The 20,290-nt window shown below is 50.5% G+C and overlaps 2 protein-coding genes across 10 annotated transcripts in view; both read left to right on the forward strand.

Annotated features, from left to right (window-relative positions):
• ARID1A (AT-rich interaction domain 1A) overlaps positions 1–9,740 on the forward strand; it is a 61,545-nt gene extending 51,805 nt beyond the window's left edge. For both annotated transcript variants that reach the window (XM_075047538.1, XM_075047537.1), the window contains 8 exons: positions 1,729–1,861; positions 2,231–2,403; positions 2,583–2,733; positions 2,892–3,023; positions 3,134–3,230; positions 4,703–5,576; positions 5,830–5,960; positions 6,795–9,740. In XM_075047538.1, the coding sequence (XP_074903639.1) occupies positions 1,729–1,861; positions 2,231–2,403; positions 2,583–2,733; positions 2,892–3,023; positions 3,134–3,230; positions 4,703–5,576; positions 5,830–5,960; positions 6,795–8,519 (3,416 nt within the window). In that variant the 3' untranslated portion in view covers positions 8,520–9,740. The remainder of the gene's footprint in view (positions 1–1,728; positions 1,862–2,230; positions 2,404–2,582; positions 2,734–2,891; positions 3,024–3,133; positions 3,231–4,702; positions 5,577–5,829; positions 5,961–6,794) is intronic.
• Positions 9,741–12,443: 2,703 nt separating this feature from the next.
• On the forward strand, positions 12,444–20,249 carry PIGV (phosphatidylinositol glycan anchor biosynthesis class V). Of its 8 annotated transcripts, none has more exons than XM_075047539.1 (5): positions 12,454–12,512; positions 13,124–13,399; positions 16,026–16,179; positions 17,599–18,756; positions 19,575–20,249. In XM_075047539.1, the coding sequence occupies exons 3-5, from the start codon at positions 16,093–16,095 to the stop codon at positions 19,881–19,883; spliced, it is 1,554 nt and encodes a 517-aa protein (XP_074903640.1). In that variant the 5' UTR covers positions 12,454–12,512; positions 13,124–13,399; positions 16,026–16,092; the 3' UTR covers positions 19,884–20,249. The 8 variants fall into 8 exon arrangements, with proteins under 8 accessions (XP_074903644.1, XP_074903640.1, XP_074903647.1 ...); XM_075047546.1 differs by having other exon boundaries at positions 13,124–13,287; XM_075047544.1 differs by lacking the exon at positions 12,454–12,512 and adding an exon at positions 12,618–12,693.
• Positions 20,250–20,290: the final 41 nt, after the last annotated feature.

Consider the following 20,290-nt stretch of genomic DNA (forward strand, 5'->3'; position numbering starts at 1 on the left):
AAGTCCCATCATTCAGATGAAGTGCTCTGTCATCCCACACAGACACACATGCTCTGCTCTTCTTGCAGACTTTATAACCTGTTGTTGTTGGCTTACACTTCATTTCAGCCTGTTCTGTCAAATTAACTACTGCATAAGTTTGTAAATGATGAGGATCACACTGTACAATTCTCCATTAACCACTTTTTGAGGCTGCAGAGCATCTAAAGGCCTTGCAGGACAGTCATCTAGGTAGAGCTTTTGCTGCCGGAGCTGGTTTCCATACAGCGTGCATTCATAACCCTCGAAAACCAAAAGTGTTTACAGAAAGGCCTTGGCTGGAGTGGACTGGGTATTGCCTCGTGGGCACTTGGCACGGGTTTCCTGCAGACCTTCTTGGGTTCCTGCTCACAAACTGCAGCATGTCCCTAGGGAGGCGTAATCAGTCTGCTGTTGGGTTTTAATTCCCAGAGCATGGAACTGGCCCAGCTCCAACTGTGTGTAAATTTGTGAGTGGGAGGGACGGCAGGGGGTGGGGACAAACACCAAATGGCAGCGACGCAGGGAATGTCTCGAGGCCTCTTCCTGCCGATGCCAGCATTACAAACCAAGAGGAGCGACGAATTCCTGGGGGAAGCGAGTGGAGCTGAACCGCCACTGAGAAAGGCGGGGTGGGCCCATGAATGAAACTCCCCGCTGAGCTTGCCTCTGCCCTTCCTTCTCCCGAGACCTCCCTGGGCTGGGAGGGAGTCCTGGAGAAGAGGACAGGGTGCCAGGAAGGTGGGGTGTAAACAAACATGCCCTGGACGTGACCTCGGAGGATTTTAATGAATAGCTGGAATGACTCATCAACCAGCAGGGCTGAAGCTGAGGGATATCGGGTGCTGGGGATGGTAACTAATGGAAACATTAATTAAGAGTTCAGCTCTTGCCAGCTGTGAGGAGCGTATGAACCTGAGAGCTGACAGTGTCACAGCAATCCAGGGGCAGAGGAGAGCTCCTAGAGCTCATGGCACAGCTGGATTACACATGACGGCCTGGGATTTTTAGTGAAAGCTTACTGTAGCGTAAAGCAACCCCTACAGAGCCAGGGAACTTGCTGGACAGGTTTTGTCATTCAGTGAAAGATCCGGCATCTCCGGCATTCCCTGTTCCAGGAGTCCTTGGGAGTGGTGCTTGAATTAACCTGCATGAATTAACCCCTCTCGAAGGGCAGAGCAGACAGAGGAGCCTTGTTCACAGTTACTTGGTGACTTCAGCTGGTGTCCTGGAGTTTCCATCACTAGAAAGATTGTGAGACTTCCAGGAGAGGACTAAAACCCACCTTTTTTCTGGGTAGAAAGAGTGCGAAGGTGATGGGTCAGTGGTTGTCACTTGGCAAGAAGCACCATATTCCCTGCCGCATGGTGCACTGTAGAGCATCAACCTTTGAAGCTAGATAGCTTGGGCAACATGACACAGTGCCACAGTAGTGGCATGGTGTGTAAAAAGGAATGTGGTTAAGAATGAAGGCATAATGAAAATGAACGCATCCTCTCAGCTTTCAATTACTGTACATGGTTCTTCTGGGAAGTCTGGCCCAGTATGTCCTTGTAATGTTGAGCTCCTTGTACTTTTTTTTGGCCATATTTCATCTGTCTCTTTCTTGAAGGACTCTTTGCTCTCTGTTCTTGAGGCTGATGTTCTGGGAGGTTCTGGGTTGCATCTGTAGGGTGCAGAGCTGCTCACACCACATTTCTGTTCTTGCAGCGGGTTCAGGCTCAATGCAGGGTCCTCAGACACCTCAGTCCACCAGCAGCTCCATGGCAGAAGGAGGAGACTTGAAACCACCAACTCCAGCGTCTACGCCACACAGTCAGATGCCCCCTTTGCCAGGCATCAGGTATGAAACCATTGCACCCTCTTCCGCTATGCTGGATGCAAGCTGTGAATGTGAGGTCACTTCTGGGACATCACTACTGGTGGCTGGAGACTCGAGTACCTGTTTTAGTGGGGCTCCATGGCTTTGCTCCTTTGTTAATGGCTCTCAGCAACATTGTTGACTCTGCATCTGTGTGTGAGTAATCATTACTTTTGGATTGGGTCTGAGGACGGTATTGTAGGAGGGCAGTTCTTCATGCGTCTCTTGGGGGAGCATGACTGTGGTCCTTCTAGGGGATAGCAACACCTGAGAGGGAACATGTGGGGAAAAGTATCCTGAGGAGCATTGTGGACCTCTATAATCCTGTGTCTGTGGGTTTTTTTGAATCAGGAGTAACTCAGTGGGCCTTCAGGATGCCTTTGCAGATGGTAGTGATCCTACGTTCCAGAAACGGAACTCCATGACTCCAAATCCAGGGTACCAGCCCAGCATGAATACCTCTGACATGATGGGTCGCATGTCTTATGAGCCAAATAAAGATCCTTACAGCAGTATGAGGAAAGGTAAGGAAGTCTTTGTGTGCTCCTCTCCCTTTTCTCCTTGAGTGCTAATCCCTGTATCTGGCTGTACGCTGGAATGTGCTGTAGGAGACCTTCTACTTGCCCTTCTTCCCCAGAAGATGGAACATTTCTTTCTAAGGCAGGGGTAGACACGTTTATTGGTCCTTTTTTCAATATTTCAGCTCCAGGAAGCGATCCCTTCATGTCCTCAGGGCAGGGCCCCAACAGTGGTATGGGTGACCCTTACAATCGCGCTGCAGGTCCAGGGATGGGTAACATGGCCATGGGACAGCGGCAGCATTATTCCTACGGAGGTCCTTATGACAGAGTGAGGTGGGTACTTGAACCTGGTGAGATCCTGATTTGCTTCACTCATGTGAAATGATTACTTTCTCTTCACTACTGTGACTTTACTGATCATCCTTTTCCATCTGAGGAGCAAGGGTGAATTTAAGTGGACATGTGGGGCTTTTCTCTTTGTTTCCCTGTAGGACGGAGCCCGGCATGGGACCTGAGGGCAACTTAGCAACCGGAACTCCGCAGCCCAACATCATGCCTTCCACCCCTGAATCGGGGATGTACTCTCCCAGCCGCTACCCACAGCAGCAGCAGCAGCAGCAAAGGTCTGTGCGGGGTGTTGCCACAAACAGCTCTTCCCAGTGAGAGAGCTCTGAGACTGTGAAAGTGAAGCATGCATCTGATCAGACAAGTAATACATCTGTTTCTTCTCCAGACATGATTCCTATGGCAATCAATTCTCCACTCAAGGCACATCCTCGGGCAGCCCCTTCCCTAGCCAGCAAACTACCATGTATCAACAGCAACAGCAGGTAAATTATCATGAAGTTTCTGATTTGTTCGACTGAGAGGCAGAAAAGTTTTATCTGTGAAATTTGTGTAAAGGGGACAGTAAAAACTCTTTGGGCTGTGTGTTTGCTTTATGAATGTGTAGAATTAAGTACCTTATACAGGAGGCTTTTATTTCCCCAGTTTCCAAATAGTTTAAGTAAGTTCTAATTAGTAGTTCCAGTGTTGCCTTAGCAAAACAATGTTCTGAGAATGGAGGTTGTGTAGTTTGCAGACATCCGTGCTCTGGTCAGGCAGCAGGAGATCAGAAAGTGTTATTGGGCTTCTGTGCCCCTCTGGAACTTTCTGAATCCCATCCCGTTTCTGTAACACTTTTGGTCCAAGTGATCAGATGAGTTTATTTGGAGTAAGTCCTTCATCATTCTGGGGAGCTGTTTCAGGTGGATCGTTCTGCACAATCCAGGGCTTTTTTTTGTCTTTGCCTTACTGAGCCTGCAGACAAAGGCTTCAGGCCTGCCTCCACTGTCCCACTGCCTCCTACTCACTGTTCTGAAGAACATCAGGTTTGTTTCAGGACAGAGTTTGAATGAACATATATCTCTTTCTGTAATCCTTATGTATTACTTGCTCTTTGTGTCAGTGCCAGGACCCATAATGTTTTTTCAGATAATTTTGAGTCTTCTGGTTTAGGAGAGTATGGAGAGGGCACTTGCTGAGCTGTGCTAAGAATAATTCCAACTGCTCTGCAGTTTGGCTCTGCAACCAGAGCCACGGGGCTCTGAGCCAAGAGTTCGAGTTACTCTGGTACTTGTCATCTTTGAAGCCCTAGAGCTCCATCTGAAGCCAGTCATGACCGTGGAGCTTCTGAGTAGACTGTGTAGCAGCTAGAGCATAGACCCTTGGAGGCAAGAGAGATCTTGGATTTTAATTTTGTCTCAGCAATTGACTGTTTTCTCCATTTGCACTTAAAAGAAGAAGGGGGGTGAATAGTTCTTGCTCCTTTCAGTGATGTGTTTTGAAATCTACAGGAAAGGAAGAAGCAGGAAGTACAACAGTTTCTAATGCATCTTGTTTGATGCTTCAGCAGAAACCTCTGTTTTCTGGGAAATGCAAGAGAAATAAGGTCTGATAAAATTCTCGGATGTGAAAGGAAGCAAGTACCTGTGCACAGTTTGGCTTGTGGTGAACGTATAGTAGAGCGGAGTCTTTTCTACAGGAAAGTCCTTTCTGTGGGCAGACTTCTGCCCCCAAGGCATCCTTGTAGAATCCACAAGGAAACTACCCAGCCAGCCGCAAGGAATTGGTCTTGGCTTGTGAAATTGAAAGACTGATCCAACTTCACACTGGATATGGCTAACGAGACAAGTCTTGCCCTCCTACAGGCCATGCCGTGGGGCATATCCTCTGGCTCTGAATAGCTCTGCCCACTGAGGTTTGGGTTGCTTGTTTCTAAGTAGATAATCTCCTATTGTCGATGCTTTTATTTTCCCTGTAGAATTACAAGCGACCGATGGATGGTAGCTACGGCCCGCCTGCTAAGCGACATGAAGGGGAGATGTACAACGTACCATACAGCGCCGGGCAGGGGCAGACGCAGCAGCAGCTGCCTCCAGCACAGACCCAGCAACCGAGCCAGCAGCAAACTGCACAGCCGTCTCCGCAGCAGGACTTGTATAACCAGTATGGGAGTACATACCCTGCTGCTGACCGCCGATCTGCCGGAGGGCCACAGAACCAGTTCCCATTCCAATTTGGCAGAGACAGGGTCTCGGCTCCCCCAGGCTCCAATGCTCAGCAAAACATGCCTCCTCAGATGATGGGTGGTCCTATACAGTCTACTCCAGAGGGCCCGCAGCAAGGCGCCATGTGGCAAGGGCGCAACGAAATAGGGTACAGCTATCCGAATCGGCAGAGCACTGGCTCTGCGCCCCAGGGGCCTGCTTATCACGGAGTGACTCGAACAGACGAAATTCTGCATTCAGACCAGAGGGTCAACCATGAGGGACCATGGCCTTCCCACGGGAACCGGCAACCTCCTTATGGTCCCTCTGCCCCCGTGCCCCCAATGACTAGGCCCCCCCAGTCTAACTACCAGACCCCCCCTAGCATGCAGAATCACATTCCTCAGGTATCCAGCCCAGCACCTCTGCCCAGACCTCTGGAGAATCGCACTTCTCCTAGTAAATCTCCATTCCTGCACTCGGGGATGAAAATGCAGAAGGCAGGACCGCCCGTCCCTGCCTCGCATATAACACCAGCAGCTGTACAGCCTCCCATGATCCGACGAGACATCACCTTCCCTCCGGGATCAGTAGAAGCTACGCAACCTGTGTTGAAGCAGAGGAGACGGCTGACAGCAAAAGATATTGGTAAGAGGAAACTCCTGCTTTTCTGCTTACGCCTGTCAAGGGGATGGGTGCTGCCAGGGCTTTGCTGGCTTTGAAAGAATTACATTTTTGCAGGTTATTTGTGTTTTCAGACATCATTTTGGCATTTGGTACATACAGTCTGTACATCATCTCGAACAGGCTCTGCTCTTCATGGGTCCAAAAAGCAGTATCAAGTATCTCCTTTTTGTTTTTAAACTCCAGGAGCTGGAAGTATCATGTGTTTATGTTACAGGAACTCCTGAAGCCTGGAGAGTGATGATGTCTCTGAAGTCCGGGCTGCTAGCTGAAAGTACGTGGGCCTTAGATACCATAAACATCCTGCTCTATGATGACAACAGCATAATGACCTTCAACCTCAGCCAGGTGGGTGCAGATGCTCTCTGATGCAGGTCTTTGAAGTGCTAATTTTGTAGGGTTTTCTGTCAGCGAGATAGCAACAAGCAGCTTGTGCCCTTGTAGGGCCAGACTCCCCGATGTCCCTGTACCTGTGGAGCATGCCAGGTCGGAAGAGAGCATGGGGTCTGGGTAGCTGTGTGCTGGTTCCTTACTAGCTCATGTAATTTATATGGTTGTTGGTGTGCAAGCGTGTGTGTGCTCCTCTCTGGTGAGATGTATTGCCTCCGGAACAGAGGAAGTGAATAACAGTGGGGAGGCCATAATGGACTTTGCAGCAAGAGTGCTATGAAAGGTTAGAAGACGGTTGCATTGCAGGTGTTCGCTCACCTCTGGCTCTGTCTTTCCCCGGGACAGTGCGCAGGGAGGCTGGGATGCCCGTCCGGAGGGCCAGCTTTTCTCAGTTAGTTGCCATGTGCCTCCGTGGCTGTTGTAAAAACTGCTTGGCAGTACTGTAACGGCTGTTTGGCTTAGCACTGCCCTCCACCTCCCTGTGTATGAACCAGAGGGGAGATACAACCAAGAGCAGATGTGTGTTTGCACAGGTATGTATGTGTGGAGGGGGGTGGCTTGGATACTGAAGGTCAGCATCTGGTTTTGTCTTTGTTCCTTTTCCCAGAGGACGGAAAGCTCTCTTTTGCAAACAGTTTATTGCCAGCATGAAAAGAACCTGTTAATTAACAGCACTGCGTAAATTCTTAGCCCTTTATGCCCTGCTTTCCCAGTTGCTTGTGTTGGCCTAAGTTGTTTTCTGATCACTGTTCCCTTCCTTCCTTCCCCTCCTGTTTTTCTCCTCCCTCATAGCTGCCAGGCTTGCTGGAACTCTTGGTGGAGTATTTCCGGCGCTGCCTGATCGAGATCTTTGGAATCCTAAAGGAATACGAGGTGGGAGACCCAGGGCAAAGAACACTATTAGATCCCGAAAGGTTCTGCAAATCTTCAGCTTCCTCTCCTGAAGAAGGGGAGGAGGATGATGAACCACGGAGCCTGAACTGTGAGGAGGAAGACGAGGATGAGGAAGAGGAGGAGGCTGCGTTTTCAAGCAAGGACAAAGCACCTCTAGAGAGCAGTGAGGAAAAACTAGTTAGTAAATTTGACAAGCTTCCAGTCAAGGTCGTGCAGAAAAATGACCCATTTGTGGTAGATTATTCAGACAAGTTGGGGCGAGTGCAGGAGTTTGAAAGCGGGCTGCTGCACTGGCGGATTGGTGGCGGAGATACCACCGAGCACATTCAGACCCACTTTGAGAGCAAGACGGAGCTACCTTTGACTCATAAACGAGCTTCCTGCAACTCTGTCTTGAGGAAACGTTCAGCAGCTGAGAGCAATCTGAGCACTAGGGAAGGAGAGACTCCTCCATCCGACAGCTCCTCAGAGAAGAGGATAACTGCCACCATGGATGACATGCTTTCGGCACGTCCGGGCTCCCTAGCAGGGGAGGAGGAAGAGGTCAAAGCTTTGGAAACGGCGAAGGAAAGCAGCAAGTTTCCCTTTGGCATTAGTCCAGCTCAGAGCCACAGAAATATAAAAATTCTGGAGGACGAACCTCACAGTAAAGACGAGACGCCCCTCTGCACCCTCCTAGACTGGCAGGACTCTCTGGCGAAGCGCTGCATCTGTGTCTCTAACATCATCAGGAGTTTATCGTTTGTGCCGGGCAATGACTTTGAAATGTCTAAACATCCCGGGCTGCTGCTGATTCTAGGGAAACTGATTCTCTTACACCACAAGCATCCAGAACGTAAACAGGCACCCCTAACCTATGAGAAAGAGGAGGAGCAGGACCAAGGGGTGAGCTGCAACAAGGTGGAGTGGTGGTGGGACTGCTTGGAGATGCTGCGTGAAAATACACTGGTCACGTTGGCCAACATTTCTGGCCAGCTGGACCTCTCCCCTTACCCGGAAAGCATCTGTTTGCCTATCCTGGATGGACTCCTCCACTGGGCAGTGTGTCCGTCAGCAGAGGCCCAGGATCCCTTCCCAACACTGGGGCCCAATGCGGTCCTCTCCCCTCAGAGACTGGTTTTGGAAACACTCAGCAAACTCAGCATCCAGGACAACAACGTGGATTTGATTCTTGCAACTCCCCCCTTCAGTCGCTTGGAGAAGCTGTACAGCACGATGGTGCGGTTCCTTAGTGACAGAAAGAACCCGGTGTGTCGAGAGATGGCTGTGGTACTACTGGCCAACTTGGCACAGGGGGACAGCCTGGCAGCAAGAGCGATTGCTGTGCAGAAGGGCAGCATTGGCAACTTGCTGGGCTTCTTGGAGGACAGCCTGGCCGCCACGCAGTTCCAGCAGAGCCAGGCCGGCTTGATGCACATGCAGAACCCACCCTTTGAGTCGACGAGCGTGGACATGATGCGCCGAGCTGCTCGGGCGCTGCTCGCCCTGGCCAAGGTGGACGAGAACCACTCGGAGTTCACGTTATACGAGTCGCGGCTGTTGGACATCTCCGTGTCGCCTTTGATGAACTCTTTGGTTTCACAAGTTATTTGTGATGTACTGTTTTTAATTGGCCAGTCATGACAGCTGTGGGATCCGAGACCCTGTGTGCGTGTGCGTGAGTGGAGAACTTAGAAACTGACTGTTGCCCTTTATTTATGCAAAACCACCTCAGAATCCACTGTCTGCCCTGCGCTGTCCTGCTTCTCCCTTGGGGAAAGATGTCCCCATTCCCTCTCCCCTTCCCTTGCCCTTCAAATTTGTCCTGAATCCCTTATTAAAGGAGACAAAGTTCTGTCTACATAGAAGACTTTTTTTATTTTAACCAAAGTTACTGTCGTTTACAGTGAGTTTGGGGAAAACGACTTGCCGTGTTATCACATTGACAGGCACCACTTTCATAACTGTTTTTAATGGTAAACTCTGAAGGACAAAAGTGACTGCTGAACTCTGTGTGGTTTATCGTTGTACATTCACAATCTTGCAGGAACCAAGAAGTTACCAGTTGTGAACAGACCTTGTCCAAGAGAGGCCTGTGCAGTAGCGTGTAGAACTTCATGTACTGTACACCTTAAACTGTAAACATACTGTAATAATGTCTCACATGGAAAAAAAAAAAAACGCTGGATCAGCAGCAAGCTGTAGTTTTTAAAAATGTTTTTAGTTAATGTTGAGGAGAAAAAAAGGCTTTTCCCCCAAAGTATCATGTGTGAACCTACAACACCCTGACCTCTTTCTCTCTTCCTCCTTGATTGTATGAATAACCCTGAGATCACCTCTTAGAACTGGTTTTAACCTTTAGCTGCAGCCTGAATGCTGCCACGTGTGTATATATATATGACGTTGTACATTGCACATACCCTAAGATTCCTTGCAGTTTTGTCCCCCTCTCCCTACCCCTTTATAGTATGACGAGTTAACGAGTTGATGACCTGCAAAAGCGAGACACAATTATTTAATCTCTTGCCAGACATCCCTCCCTGGAGGATGCTGTACAGGTCTCTGTGTATAAAGTCATTGCTGTCTCAGCAGCCAATCAACTTATAGTTTATTTTTCCTGTTTTTGTTTTCTTTCTAATCGAGGTGTGAAAAAGTTCTAGGTTCAGTTGAAGTTCCTGATGAAGAAACACAATTGAGATTTTTCAGTGATGAATTCTGCATATTTGTATTTCAGACGATGTAGCTAAAAACTTGATGTAAATTCCTCCCTTTTTTCCTTTTTTGGCTTAATGAATATCATTTATTCAGTATGAAATCTTTATACTATATGTTCCACGTGTTAAGAATAAATGTACATTAAATCTTGGTAAGATGTTTGTAAGGGTTTTTTTTATTAGCAGAATGGAGAGGTAACTTCAGTGCTGTCAGGTCTTATAGACGTGATGTTGTAGGTCAGCTCCTTCTTACCACGCAGCACAGAGACCTCAAAGGTCCTGCGTGGTACATCCCCAGTGTCGGGGGATGACAAAGTCCTGTCTTGCTCTGGAGACCTGCTTAAAGCCGTGTGGTCTGGCTTTGCTTTCGCTGTTTGGCTTGTTCCAGCCATGGAGTTTTGGCTTAGTGCTGCTTAGGCTCGGGTAGGAGTGGATTTGCAGCGTGAGGTGAAGCTATGGCAGAGAGACACTTAGTTCACAGGGTGAAAAAGACTGTTGCTCGGAAGGGAGGCAGTTCCCTTTCAGCTCTGTAAAATGGAAAATTTTCATTCCCCTCGCATTTTTCACATTTTCTTGGAACCGCGATGTGGACTCTGACTTCCTTCAGAGGACGGGGTTTTCCAGCGGACAGAGCTGTGATGCCCTTCAGCAAATGGCCAAAGTTCAGGCTCCTTATATGAAAATCTGCACATTTTCATGGGTTAGTAAATGGGTATTTTATTTAGCCTGAAGCTTTATCCTCAAATGATGATAGAAGCAGGCTAGTTAGAACTGCACTGAGCTCGTTTAGGCAAAAGAGCTAGTTAAAAGAAAAAGGAGAAGCTTTTTTTGAAGGCAGATGTTATTTTTGTTCAAAAAATCACCTCGTTTTATCCCGCTAGTCCTCTCCTAGGAAGGTCTCAGTTCCCAGAGCCCTCCCTTAGTTGTATTCCTAGAAGTAATTGTGCCAGAATCAGGCTGACTCTTTTCTGAAAAGTCTGTTTATCAGCAGGAATCGTGGGAGCTCTTTGCCTGGCGAAGGAGAGTCCTTAAAATGGATTTCTTAAGAGACAGGAATGGTGCTGGGCTTCCTTGGCTTTAAAAAATACTGAATGGAAACCAGGTTGTGAGATAAGAATCCTGCTGGACTTCACTGTTCTGCGACAATGTTGTTGATTTAAAACCAACTTCTCTGATAATTTAGTTCTGTATCCCAGGAGCTTTGTTTAGTCTGATTAAATTAATGTAAAAATCTTACTTTTTTTAACAGAAAGGACCTCAGCAGCAAGGTTGAAGAAAGGAACATGAGCAGCTTTTGTACAGCCTCTGTGTTCACATTATGATGAATTTAATCATAAGTGAATGCTACGTTTGGGAGGGAAAGAATAGTCACAAGTGGTATTAACTACCCATTTTACCAGTATTTATACAACCAGTTGATCTGAGGGGAGTAATTTCGCTCCCCCGGCGCTTGCGTGCACGCAGACGCATACACCTCTCGCACTTCTAAAATGGCTAAAAGAAAAACAGCATAGATGAGAAATTAGGAAAATGAGAGCAAGCAGTGTTCACAGTTTGTAATAAGGGGCTATTTTGAGAGCCACACCTGATCTCAAACTCGGCTGCCCGGAATGCAAATCCTTGATGCTTTGACCTGATTCATAGCCAAAGGTTTCCATTTCTGCAGGCATTCCTTAAAACGCCTCTCTTTGGCCCTGACTGCTCCGCCGTTTCCCATTTTTACCAGCAAGGGAGAAAACTTGAGTTCTTCCCAAGCCAGAGCCCTGTTTAAAAGCACTCGGGGAGTCTCCCTTAAGGACTCGTTTGGCAATGCTGATTCTCTTTCATTCCTGCAGTAGATACGGTGCCACTTCATGTCTGTTTTAAGCACAAAGACTTGCTGCTGTCTTTCCCAGGTGCTGCCGTGCCGGCACCGGCAGCAAGACCTCACGGCGCGCTGCCACGGGCTTGCGATGTGGTTAAGCGTAGCGTGAGCTTGGTTAGGGTGAAAGCAAAATCTGATGCCTCTGTCATCACGTGGACGAGATCTTGAGGGAAACCTGCCCACCCTCTTGTAATAGTAAGTAATTAATATAATAACATGCACTTATTACCAGGCTATTGTTATGTGATGTTGCTTAATGTGTTTTGGCAAGAGACTCGTGTAAGCCGTGCCCTTGCTGCAGCCGCCGTGCGGCTTCGTTTGAGGTTTGTGTTGGTGCGTCTCCAGCAGTAACGCCTTGCTCTCGGCGAGGGCTCCTGGCTGGCCATGCCTTGCACGGAGGAGGGCAGCTTCTGCTTCCCGCTCTGCACCCCGAGCCGCGGCTGGAGCCGAATCCGTCCCCTCTGACCCGAGGCGCGGGCCCCAGGCCGGGGCGAGGGTCCTGGCTGAGGGATGGGCCACAGCAGGCTGGACGTGGGGCGCTGGAGGCAGCCCCAGGGTGTGAGACGGGCACCGGGCTCGCCACCTCTTCCACTGCCTGCGCCTCCATGGAGGAAGGTAATTTAAATGTGTCTGCGACTGAGGAAGAGCGTCGCCCCTGCGGTGCGGAGCGTCCCGTTTTTTCAGGTCAATGTGACGCTTCACGACGAGGCAGGCGGGAGGCTGGGGGCTAACCTCTGGAACAAGGTGCCCCAGCGAGGCTGGCCGTTACCGCCTGATCCCCTCAGCCCCTGGGGGGGAGGCCCGGGGAGGCCATAACCGCCTCCGCCCCCGCCCGCCCTTAACAAAGATGGCGCCGCCCGCCCCTTCCCTTCCCCCCAACACACACACACACACACGCACCCGGCCGCCACGTGACGCGGCGCGCAGCCCCGGAAGAGGCGCGCGCAGGCCCGGAAGAGGCGCGGCCGGAAGCGGGGAGAAGGGAAAGGAGGGGGGGAGGGGGAGGGGGAGGTGACGGCGGGATGGAGCCGGCGCGGGAGCCGCGCGCCGGGCGCTCAGGTGGGGGAGGGGCGGGGCCGCGCGCGCGCCGCGGGGGGGGAGGGGCCTGCCCCTCCCCCCCCTCCTTTGCACGGGGGCGCACCCCCCCCCAACCCCCCCCGGGCCCGCGCAGCCCCTGAGGGGATGGTCCGGGACAGAGGCCCGGGTGGGCCCATCGGTGTCACCTCAGGCCCCGGCGCTGGTACCGGACGTAGTAAGACACGGGGGGGGGGGGGGGTGGAGTTGAACCGCCGGGAGGCCTCGTACCAGGGCTCTGGGGGGTCCCAGCCGTGTAGAAACCGTGGGGGGAGGACACGATGCCCGTGGCTGACGGGGACAGGTGGTCCGAGGGAGGGGAGGGGGCACCGGGCGTCCTCTGGGGTTTGGTTTTATTTTCCCAACCAGCCCTTTGGAGCGGCCGCGCTGGTCATGGGAGACACAGAGACCCGGTTCCTTCGGCCAGGGCCCGAGGCCTCGGGACCGGTGATGGCGGCCGGGACGCGTCGGCGTGCCCCGGGTGAGCCCTCCCGTGCTTCTGAGAGGGGGACCGGTCCTGTATGGCCTTGCATATCAACCCAGTAACAAACACACAAGTGATAACTGGTCCTAATCTTGAAAACATCCCTATTCAGCGCTTCAACCGTCATCCAACCTCTGCTGGAGTCTCGGCAAATTGCCAGCCTGTCCTATCTCCAAAGCAAAGGGAAACCATCCCACGTTTCACTTCTGTCCATCTAAACGCCGGGTACCGGCTGCGACGGCTTTGGCCGTCTGAAGGAAGCAGCAGAAATGGAGCGTGAGTCGCCAGCGTCTCACCCGATAGTTGGTCTGTGTGGGGATGTGCTTTATGGAGCGGGATTTGTGACGTTGCTGCGTGCAAGAGCAAAGGCAGACGTGAAAACACGCAGGTTAGCGACCGCAGCATGTTCTCGCTCTTAGCTCGGACCTGATCCAAATACCCACAGCTCCGGTGTTTGCTCAGCGGGTCCGTTGTCTCGAGCTGAGCGGTCAGGTTGCGTTTTGATCCAGCATAGGTTTTGTTCACACCCACGAACCATTACAAAAGGTGCGAGGGGTACAAATGTTCCCAATTCCATTCAGACGCAGGCAGAGCAGTGCTGGGGCTGCAGCCCCCCGGACCAGCAGCTGAAACCGGGCAGGAGTGAAAACAGCTGCGAGGCCGGGAGCTCTGAGGCCCACAGAAACATCTCTAGGCAAACAGGATTTCCAAAATTCGGTCGTATTTCTTTGATGTCCTGGTTAGAACGGGTTTTTAAATACATCTGGAGTATCTTGAATCTGACAGCAGGTTGGAGAAGTACCAAGAGGTGCCCAGAGCGTTGCTCTCCAAGTGTTCCTGGGATGCAGACGGGAGTAGGTTTCCCAACAGGAATCCTGTACCCCAGCCAGGAGCTGATTGCCAGGCGTGTGGAGGGAGGAAAAGCCTTTGTGGCGAGTGCCTGCTGCCGCCGGGTGGTAATCAGTCTCCACTGCATCTTTGCAGACCTCGCCGAATTCATATTTTCATTTACATGATAATTTACCCAGCATCTATTTTGTTTGTACGCGCATCCTTTTTTTAGCGCTGTTTCCAGAGCGAGGAAAACACAATTCCTATCTGAGAGCAAAGGGGAACGCAGAACGTGGAAAGACATCTTTAATTAAGACTTTGCATCTTTTTCTGCTGAAGCATTTTTAACCCGCTTCTGCCTTTTCGTGTCCTTTTTCTGTTTGTGCAGGTGCTCTTTCACACAGCACTTTTCAAGGTAGAGACATTCCAGCTCTTGATGCCGTGTTCTCTACCAGAACGGTAGTTGTGGGCTGCAGCTTTTTGTAGACTTTGCTGCTTTCCGTTACAAGGTGTGCTGCATCGTGACAGGAACAGGCTTTTTAAAGCTGTTTGCTTTGAGCCTTCTTGGCACATTCATGCGAGGCTTTTTCTCTGCTTTTTAAAAAAATATTTAAAGTGCTGGGACAATTTTTGCTGCTGTGCTTTAATAGGATTTGCAGCTGTGAATGCGCTTTAATAGAATTTACAGCTGGGCTGAAGTATCCCCTCTCTTAAAATAACATTGCAGCTTCGTGATTCAGGAGAATGTGCCTCCCACTAGTTGCTTTGTCTGTAGCTGTGAATGCTCTGGAGCAAGAGGAGAATATGAGCAAACCCAAAACTTTTGTATGTGGCTAAATAGGAAGCATAATCCTGTGGTTAGGGACTGGAATTATAAATGAGCGTATTTGGATCTTGTTTTCTGCTTTGCTGATGACTTGCTTTCTGCTCTCTCATGCAGTTTTTAATCTGCCAGGGTTTTTTTCCGTCAGTAGAATGGTAATAGGAAAACCTCAGTGTGTTTTTAGATCATTAGGTGATCAGTTTGGGGATCTTTATATACTGTAAGGCGCTGGATCAGAAAGATGGCAGGTGGGAAATAGTGCAGGATGTGGTGTCATTGGAACCTAGCGAGAGCTGTGGGTCTTCTGTTTCTCAAACTGAAAAGCAGTTGGTGGCTAGGGAACCAACGGAAGAAATGTGTTATCTTAAAAAGCTGCATAACAGATACTGCTGCCGTTCATGGCTCTGGGCCAGTAGTTTTCATAGCTGGTCCCACAATGTGAATCCAGAATATACAGAAAAGAAAGCAGTGAGACTCCACAAAGCAGTTTAAATCTTGCAGGTAAGGTGTGCATGGAAGAGGTGGACGAGAGCCACCTTAGCATGGGCAATTTGCTTGACAGGCAAATGTCCTCACTCTGGAGACCAGGACCCCTGCCAGAATACTGGAAAACTGCAGGTGGTGAGGGTGGAGTGGTGCGAGTGTCACATCTTGGAGATGCTGTCTGATCGATGGAAGGGGTGGGGAGAAGCCTGCCTATCTGAGAAGACACCTTAGCCTTGCTCTGATGGAGTTTGTGGGGTTGGTGCCTTGGAGGCAGCTGAATAAAGCCATTCCCGGCTTCCCAGGGGCAAACGCAGGGCAGAGAGCAGGAGCGAGGAGAGAGCGTGCCTGGCAGCGCCTGGCCGGCTGCGAGCCCCAGTCAGCAAACCACTTACATGGATGTTATGCTCGGAGTCCACATTTTAATTCTGTCACTATTCCAAAAAAAAAAAAAAAAGGTTTAAATCCCATTCAGCTTATTGGAACTTGAATGTGTGTGTAGATGCTTGGCAGAGCTTGGCTTGCGCTGCTGGTGTTTCTGCTGAGGCAGCCACTGAGGAGGCCAACGAGCCTGTCTGCTTCTGGTATTTACACTGGCCCGGTAAGAAATGGGCTGAGAGTACATGTTATAACCTCTCTCCTTCTGCATCCTGGCCAAGGTTAAGAAGTCAGGGAAATTTTCTTTAATAGGAACAATATCAAAGAGGTTTTCTGCATCATCTCCCAGATCCATGATCTCTTTCATGAGTGACTTTCTTGTTCATAGAGATCTGCAGCCCTTTGAAGTCCCTGATAGTAAATAAAGGCGCATAATTTACAAACATGGCTGAAGCCAGAAATACCTTTCTGTGTCTGTGCTCTCTGTTTACCAATTCAGGTTTCCAAAAACAGAGGAAGAATTTCCCAGGCATCAGTGACCTACTGAGGCAACTTCCAAGCTCAGAATGGAGCTGGTGAGCAGGCAAGACCCCCACCTCCGAGAGGCCGTGTGGTTTGCGGTATGCTGCAGAGCCCTGACACTTCTGCTACAGGCAAGTCTCCTGTTCTGAACCAAAGATGCTGTGACGTCTGTTGTTTGCTGCTCCAGGGCTTCTCTCTTCGGCACTGCCTTCCGGACCGTGAGCTAGCTGGTTCTGCTTGATTGGGAAATCATATTCTCCTTTGGAGAACCCACAGGCTAGCTGCATCCAGGGAGGCAGGTTGCTGTTAAGTAAAATTACGTAACTTACTGTGTTTTCACACCACTGTTGCAAGAGGCCAGTTTGGCAGCACGAGAGGCTGAAGTCTCTGTTTATCCACAGAAGAAGAACAATAATCTCCCCCTGCACATTCCTCCCGAGTCTCATTTCCAGAGACATCCTTCTCTGAGCATGGGAGAGCTTGGTTGCTCACTCCATCCTACCTGTGCCTATCAAGACAGCCAGCAAAGAGTCTAGCTGTAGCCGTGGCCCTCCTGAAACAACATCAGCCTGAGAAAGCTGTTCAGCAGCAGGCCACTAGCCAGCTGGCAGGTTCTGGCAGCCCCAGTCACCACTGGGTAGGGCTGAGTGGAACCATCAGCTGAGATGAAAGACTCTGTGTTACAAATGCCAGAGGCCTGGTTAGACCAGATGTGTGCTTCATGGTAAAACGATGGCTTTGTATTTCTTTTAGTCCCAATTTGTTCAGCGTGGCCTTTTCTCTTTTCTCTGCCAATGTTGAATTCATGGCAGTGGAGTCATCCCAATCTACATGTAGCTAAGCTACAAAACTTACCATCTGAGGTTTTTGGGGTTTGGGGTTTTTTTAAAATGTATTTTCATTTGGAACGACATTACAATGCATTAAGCTGCATACTTCCTATCTCATGAACTCTCTTTTCTCACCTTTTAAAACGTGGTCAGCACCAGAAGCTCCTGGAGGCAGAGGTGTGTCCATTCTGCTTGCTCGTCTCCGGGAAGCGGACCCCTTAATGCATGCCGAGCTGCCTGGGTGATGGAGTGATCTAAAGACTAGAGAGGGGGCCTAGAATCGGCTGATGTCTTTTGCATCAGTTTGCCCCGGGAAAATCTTTTTCTCTAGTTTTGTCTCCTCTCCCTTGTACGTCAGCTGGGACAATAATGCCAAATTCAGTAGAACAGGAGGCTTACCAGTGCTGCAGTACCTGGTGTGAGCATACGCAGTTAGATGTGCCTGAGCATGGGGCCGAGCAGCTTTCCCTGTCCAATTCCGTAGGGGTTCATGCTGGATATGTTCCAGAGTTTTATTCAGTTTAGGTATAAATGTCCCAAAAGATTGCATTTGCACCTTTCCACAGGCTTACAGGTGTCCCTTGCTGCAAAGCCCCTCAGCCTGGCTTCTGTGCTGCTCCTGTCCCCTTCTTTGAAACCCAGGAGTCCTCCTCCTGCTTGGTGCTTTCCGTAGGGTACAAGAGGATCTCCGCTCAACTTCAGTCCTCTCTTCTTTTTCAGGCTCTGTTTAACCTCCTGATCCCAGATCACGCTGCAGATGCCTTCTCTCCCCCTCGCCTGTCCGAGCCTGGCCTGTGGGACCTGCTCTTGGAGCAGCTGCTGGGAGGCCTCTCGCACTGGGACGCAGAGCACTTCCTCTTCATCGCCGAGCGTGGTTACCTGTACGAGCACAACTGCGCCTTCTTCCCGCTGTACCCCCTGAGCGTGCGTGCCGTGGCCGAGGGTGCTCTGTGGCCCTTGCAGTGGCTGCTGTGTTTGCGGAGCCGCCTCTTGCTATCAGCTGTACTTCTCAATTCTCTCTTTTCTGTCCTGGCAGCCGCTGCCCTGTATAAGCTGGGCTGCGTTGTGCTGCAGTGTCGCAGGGTGGCTTTCCTTGCTGCTGTTCTCTTTTCTGTCAGCCCTGCCAACGTATTTATGGCAGCTGCTTACTCAGAGAGCATGTTTGCCTTCCTGGCATTCAGTGCCATGTGGCAACTGGAGAAGGGGCAGAGCTGGCTCAGTGGACTGCTCTTCTCCCTTGCTTCTGGGGTGCGTGCCAACGGGCTTATTAATGCTGGCTTCTTTCTCTACTCCCACGGTAAATGCTTTGTCCTCCAGCTCCAGGTGGGTTCAGGATCGGTAAGGAAGCTCCCTCTGTTGTGGAAGCAACTCCTTAGTGTGGCATCTTCAGCAGTTCTGACGTGTGCTGGGATTTTTCTGCCTTTTGCTTTATTTCAGTATTATGCTTACATGAGGTTCTGTGGTCCTGGCGCTGGCCTGGAGCAGACTGTTCCCAAGCCGCTGCTGCAGCTGGCTCGGGACAAGGGCTATCATCTGGCAGCCGTGAACGGGGTTAGACCTGCTTGGTGCTCCCAGCAGTTCCCTCTGGTCTATTCCTATATTCAAGATGCTTACTGGAATGTGGGCTTTCTCAGGTATTTTGAGCTCAGACAGATACCAAATTTCTTGCTTGCTTTGCCTGTCGCGCTTCTGGGCTCGTGGGCTGCCTGGACCTACATGATTGCAAACCCCCGGCACTGCCTAACTCTTGGTCTAGAGAGAAGAAAGAGTGAAGAAGAGAGTAAACCAAGAGCTGGATTTTGCTGCCCCGCTGTCTTTGTGTATGTGGTCCATGCCACGGTCCTGCTGGCGTTTGGATTCTTCTGCATGCACGTGCAGGTAGGATGTTCGCAGCAACACAGAAGAGTGATTTCTTCAGGGGAGTGCAGTGTGGTGGCTGAGGCAGTGACAGTCACAGCCTGAAGCTGTCCCAGCTGCAGGGCAGCACAGGGCAACACAAACCAAAAGCTTTGCCTTTCCTCTTTCGGAGTTACTTCCACAGAGAGTTTCCAAAGCCAGTTAGTTCCTCTGCTCTCTGCTGGAGAGTTCCCGAAGAGAGCTTGCCAGGTGCTTGGTGTGCTGAGGACACCGGGACGGGGATCAAAGGGTCTGGCTGGCGTTAGCGGCGTTTGACATGTGCTTAAGGCCAGGCTTGCCAAGCCCTGCTAATCGCCTGTTGGAGAACAACGATACCGGGTCATTATCATGTTGGGCCAAGCTTAATGGATGGCAATGAAAGGATCCAGAGCCTGTCACCAGTGTTCGAAGGTCTTTTTAGGACACAGCTGGTGGCACTAAGGGTAGGGGGTTCCACTGAAAAAATAATTGAAGAGTAAGATTCAATTCTCCCCTGAAGCTGCTGCCTCTGCCCAGCTCCTGAGCTGGACAGTGACAAGGAGCGACAATTAGTTACCCTGCTTGTCCAAAACCTGGGGACCACTTCACTGCTTACACAAATGTTGTAATAAATAAAGTGGGTTGAGCTGAGAGGTGTTTCAGTGTAATAAATCCTAGCACCATGAACTGGGGCTGTATTTCAGCTGTCTTTACCAGCGACCTGAGGCAGATAGATGGCTCCTTCCATACCTCAGGACCAGGGCTGGTCGCAGTTGGAGACCTGCAGTTTATGTGATTTTTGTTCTGCCTGTCGTCTTCAGGTGCTGACCCGGTTCCTTGGCTCCTCCTCTCCCGTCCTGTACTGGTTCTCCGCTCACCTGCTTCAAGAATACGAACCTTTACTCCAGAGTGAAGGGACTGATAATCAAACTGTGGCAGCTCGCTCCGAGAAGTCTCTTCTAGGTAAATCTGCTGGTTCCTGCGGGAGAGGGACTTCTGAAAACCCCATCGTGAAGCTGCTGATGAACTGTAGATTAATCACCCCCCTCAGCAAATGCATTCTTGGATTTTTCCTGTCCTACTGGCTGCTGGGACTGATTCTGCACTGCAACTTCTTGCCGTGGACTTAGGGAGGGGTGTGTATTGGTGCAGACGGGTTGCGGGGCAGAAGCACTGATCAGAATTGAAACTCACTTTTTCTAAAAAGCCTGACGTATGTGTAACGATGCTGTTGTCGCGGTTACAAAGGCGTTACTCCTCCATTACTACGTATGTACAGAGCTGTCACCGCGTGAAACCAGCACATTCCCTTTGCTGTGATGCTACAGCATCCTGCCCCTCTTTCTGCTGTCGTTACTGATGGCCAGAACTCCTGTAAGCTGCCCGCGACAGGGAATGCATCTCGGTTCCTCCGTCTTCTGGGAGAAGTACTGGTCCCGAGAAATTATTTATGGCAGGGATCCGTGTCTGTCGGATTCCGGTCCGTCGGGAAACCTCCGGTACAGCACAGCGAGCATCCCTTGCAGGGAGGATCCTG

The sequence above is a fragment of the Buteo buteo genome, chromosome 16, assembly GCF_964188355.1.
Source record: "Buteo buteo chromosome 16, bButBut1.hap1.1, whole genome shotgun sequence".
Taxonomy (NCBI): domain Eukaryota; kingdom Metazoa; phylum Chordata; class Aves; order Accipitriformes; family Accipitridae; genus Buteo; species Buteo buteo.